This window comes from Triticum dicoccoides, chromosome 2A (assembly GCF_002162155.2).
Source record: "Triticum dicoccoides isolate Atlit2015 ecotype Zavitan chromosome 2A, WEW_v2.0, whole genome shotgun sequence".
NCBI lineage: Eukaryota > Viridiplantae > Streptophyta > Magnoliopsida > Poales > Poaceae > Triticum > Triticum dicoccoides.
The window spans coordinates 45,179,443-45,183,565 of record NC_041382.1 but is presented as its reverse complement, the minus strand read 5'-3'; the positions used below and the strand labels follow the sequence as shown (position 1 = coordinate 45,183,565).

General features: G+C 49.2%; 1 protein-coding gene across 1 annotated transcript; it reads left to right on the top strand.

Moving 5' to 3' along the window:
* The first annotated feature begins 769 nt into the window (after positions 1 to 769).
* Positions 770 to 3,031, top strand: LOC119353110 (probable beta-1,4-xylosyltransferase IRX9). The gene is made up of 3 exons (XM_037619698.1): positions 770 to 1,655; positions 2,205 to 2,457; positions 2,578 to 3,031. Exons 1-3 carry the CDS (start codon positions 982 to 984, stop codon positions 2,695 to 2,697), a joined length of 1,047 nt encoding a protein of 348 aa, XP_037475595.1. The 5' UTR covers positions 770 to 981; the 3' UTR covers positions 2,698 to 3,031.
* Positions 3,032 to 4,123: the final 1,092 nt, after the last annotated feature.

The window sequence follows — 4,123 nt, the reverse complement described above, 5'->3', positions numbered from 1 at the left end:
ACGCATACATTGTGTTGCACCCATGCTGAAAATGATTGAAAATATTCACAATTCAAATATTTCACAATAAATTGAAAAAATCTAGTAAATCAGAAATACACAACTGAATATCCTAGAAAAAGTTTCAGATCATTTGGCTCATTGTATTTTTTTTCAAGGTCAGCTCTTCATTCGTCATAATGTGTCTTTATCGAGAGATTCCCAGATACACTCTGGGCTGACATCATGAAAGATAAAAAAAAAAACAAAGTTCACTCGCCCTAGCAAGACTATTTGCCGTCACATTCAAAACACGACTAACATGAACAAAGGAGACTGGCGAAAGGTCGGCCCCTGATCTCTTGATGTCCTTCGCCATAGCCGGGACCCATTTTGGATGTGAAGAACCAAGGCCGGGATCGGCTTAAGGCAGGCAGTAACACCATATATCAACGAGGCAAGATTTTCTCCGGTACTGGTTTCTGAGTAAGGTTTCTCCTAAATTTTGAACATGGAATTCAAACAGCCAGAGGAAATTGTGAAAGTCCTAGTAAATCATAAATATACTTGTGCATGTAGATCGCCGTAAGGCCCCAAGCTGAGCTAAAGTAAGCCAATAGGCTTTTATCCCGCTTTATATTAATAAAGCCACAAGGCCAAAAGATACATGGTGTTGCCATCAAACGGCAAACTTGAGCTAAATATAAACGAGGCATTCTCTTAATTACACCGCCGGAGAGACCATGACTAGACTCGCCAGTCGACACAAGAAGAAAGAAAAAGAAATGCAATACTCTCCTCTAGACCGGCCACATGTGCCAGCACCTACATCCATCAATTCCAACTTTCCAAGTGAGGCGTACAGAATCATTTCCATCGCAGAAATTAAGCAAAGACCCGATCACACACTCACTCACTCGATCACCTACCTAGCCGCTCTGCTGCTGACACCACCAAACACACATACACACTAGCTAAGCTGCTGCTGCTGCTTGCTTTGTCATGGCGTCGCCGAAGAAAGCAAAGCCGCGGGCGAGGCGGCCCCTGCTGCTCCGGCGAGCCATGCTGCATTCCTCCCTCTGCTTCCTCCTCGGCCTCCTTGCCGGCCTCGCCCCGGCCTTCCGCTGGACCCACGTAGCATCAACCGCGGCCACCGCCCACGTCTTCCGCGCGCTCCACGCCGTCGACGGCGCCTTCAACCACACCGTGCTCCTGCTCCAGCAACAGCAGCGGCAGCTGCAGCACGGACCCGTCGACGTCGCCGTCACCGCCCTCCCCTCGCCGCCGCCAGAGCCGGAGCCGCTGCGCCAGCCGCAGCTGCTGCTGGTCGTGACGGCCACGGAGCGGTCGGACCCGGAGAGGCGCGCAGCAGGGCTCACCCGCGCGGCGCACGCACTCAGGCTCGTGCCCCCGCCGGTGCTGTGGCTGGTGGTGGAGCGGGCGACGGAGGCCCCGGACACGGCGCGGCTGCTGCGCGGCGCCGGGGTGTCGTACCGGCACCTGACCTACCCCGAGAACTTCACGGCAGACGGCGTCGGCACGGAGAAGGAGCGGCACCACCAGCGGAACGTGGCGCTGGGGCACGTGGAGGAGCACCGCCTGGCCGGGGTCGTGCTCTTCGCCGGCCTCGGCGACGTCTACGACCTCCGCTTCTTCGACCAGCTCAGGCAGATCAGGTGAGTGCATGCATTCTCCTGCCTACAAGTCTGGTTAACCTGTTCATTTCATTCGTCGATCGATCCTTTAGTGAACTGGTAATTGTAGTGTAGTAAACTGGTGATTAAGTTGCACTGCGGGTAGTAATTCAGAGTTGCACCCAGCGTTGTCGGTGGAGTCGACAGTAGACGAGCCGTAGCAAATAATGTGCATGCAGCATGGCATGGGAGTCGGACTGGCCACTCTAGCTAGGCCCATAGTGATCGGTGATAATATGATGCACCAGCTAATAGTACTCCACTAGCTAGGAATCGAGCAGGGATAGCTAGATGGCATGATGGATGTCACTCAGCAGCACCAGCAGTGTACCACCATGTTGTCGTGGACGTGCATGTCCATGTGCGCACCATCCTCCGCTTGCCTCGGTGCGCGCCCGAGTGTCGGTAGAAACGTGGACGAGCGAGCGAATGATTGGCGCTAACGAGACATTAATTTGAATCCATTCATTAGCCGCCGCTGCCGTTACTGTGCATGAATGGAGCAGCACACTGTGTGCATGTATGGTGCAGGACGTTCGGTGCGTGGCCGGTAGCGACGGTGTCGGAGCGCGAGCGGAAGGCGACGGTGGAAGGGCCGGTGTGCGGAGGCTCGCCGTCGGCGGTCAACGGCTGGTTCTCCACGGCCGACGCGACGCCGACGGTGAGGGCGGCGAGGCCGCCGGCGGGCACCGTGGACGTGGCGCGCTTCGCGTTCGGCAGCGCCCTGCTCTGGAACCCGCACCGGTGGGACCGCTTCCCCGTCTCCGAGCCCGACGCCTCACAGGTACTGTAACTCCGTAATTGGATTATAAAACACATAAAACACTGGAACAATGTTCCATTCATCTTGATTTATTACCAGAGTAACTGGAATCATGGTCGTCATGTGTTGTTTTTCTTCCAGGATTCGGTAAAGTTTGTGCAACGATTGGCCGCAGAGGAGTACAACGAGTCGAGAGGAATGCCCGATCCCGACTGCTCGGAGATCATGGTGTGGCGTGGAGATCAGCTCGTCGCTACCTAGATTGCTCTGGATAAATGATAATCATAATATACATATACCTACCCACATACTCCCTCCGTTCCAAATTACGTACTTGTCGTGGTTTTTGTTCAAATTGTAATTTGAAACAGAGGGAGTACATGTCTATGCACGTTGATCGCAACACGGCTAAGCAGGTTTTGTTAGCTACCCATTACTAGCAGCTCCAAATACGGGGGCAAAATGATAATGTAATAGCCCTCGCAAAAAAATGATACTGTAATAGGTAATCAAGTAGCTTTCCGTGCACAATGATCATGCATGCAATTTTGTCTTTTGCCACTAATATATATACATAAAAATGATTGTTGCCTTATTGAGTTCACCCAGCCACAAAGCGCACTATACCTCTTCCAGAGTATATATGCTCAGTCATACTATAGGCCAAATTGTCTCACGTCGATAGGGGGCTAGAAGACGTATCTGGTGCACTGGAGCTTCTTCTGCTACCGGTGCACCGGACGCCGGTTACACATTCAAAAAATCTAAGAAAAAAATAGTGCATCGAAAAGACATGAACCTATGTTGTCACAAAAATTCAAATTTAAACTCCAAACAATGCTCGAGACACAAAAATGACAAGTGTGACATTAATATGACAATGGGCCAAATCTAAAGCCCAACTTGTCCTATATAATATTCAGTGCCGAATTTGTCATTTTTGTATCTATTTCGAATTTTGATTTGAATTTTTGTGACAACATACTTTAATGTTATGTGAATGCGCTATTTTTTTCCAGATTTTTCAAACATTTGGAAATGTGCCAAGGTAGTCCAATGCACTGGTAGCACAAGAAGCTCCGGTGCATCAGATACGTTCTCTAGGGGGATAAGCCATATGTCTCAAATTAACACAAATATCTCGGTGTCATTCAAACAACATAGCACCATGTTTCTCTGCAAAAAAAAAACATAGCACTATGTGTTTTTTATCGAGAATTTGCACATTGTTTTTCCCGCAAACACAGTGCATGCAGATGCTTATGCTCATAAACATACACATCCACTCATTCCCATAAACATAAGCACGCACACTTTACCTCTATGAGCACCTCTAAGAGACCAAACCGCCAAGTCTTAAGTTTAACGAAGTCACCACAGGAGTCTCGCTGTCGACGGGCATGCTGCTTACCCAAAGAATAGTCATTCAATCCTGGATTTAGTTCAGGATTTAACGTAACACCATAGTTGGTTGAGTGGCTATAAGCCGAAATAAATGACTTTCACTATTTGTTTGCACAAAGTCGCAACATTGATCGTATTTAAATTTAACCAGGCAAAAGGGGATTTCTTTTGTCCATGAATGTGCAATGCTAACAAGTGAGATGAGGGAATTCCACGAAAACCAACATCTCATAAATTCTAGAATATCCTCATAGTTAAACTAAGCTATGCAATGTTATTATGG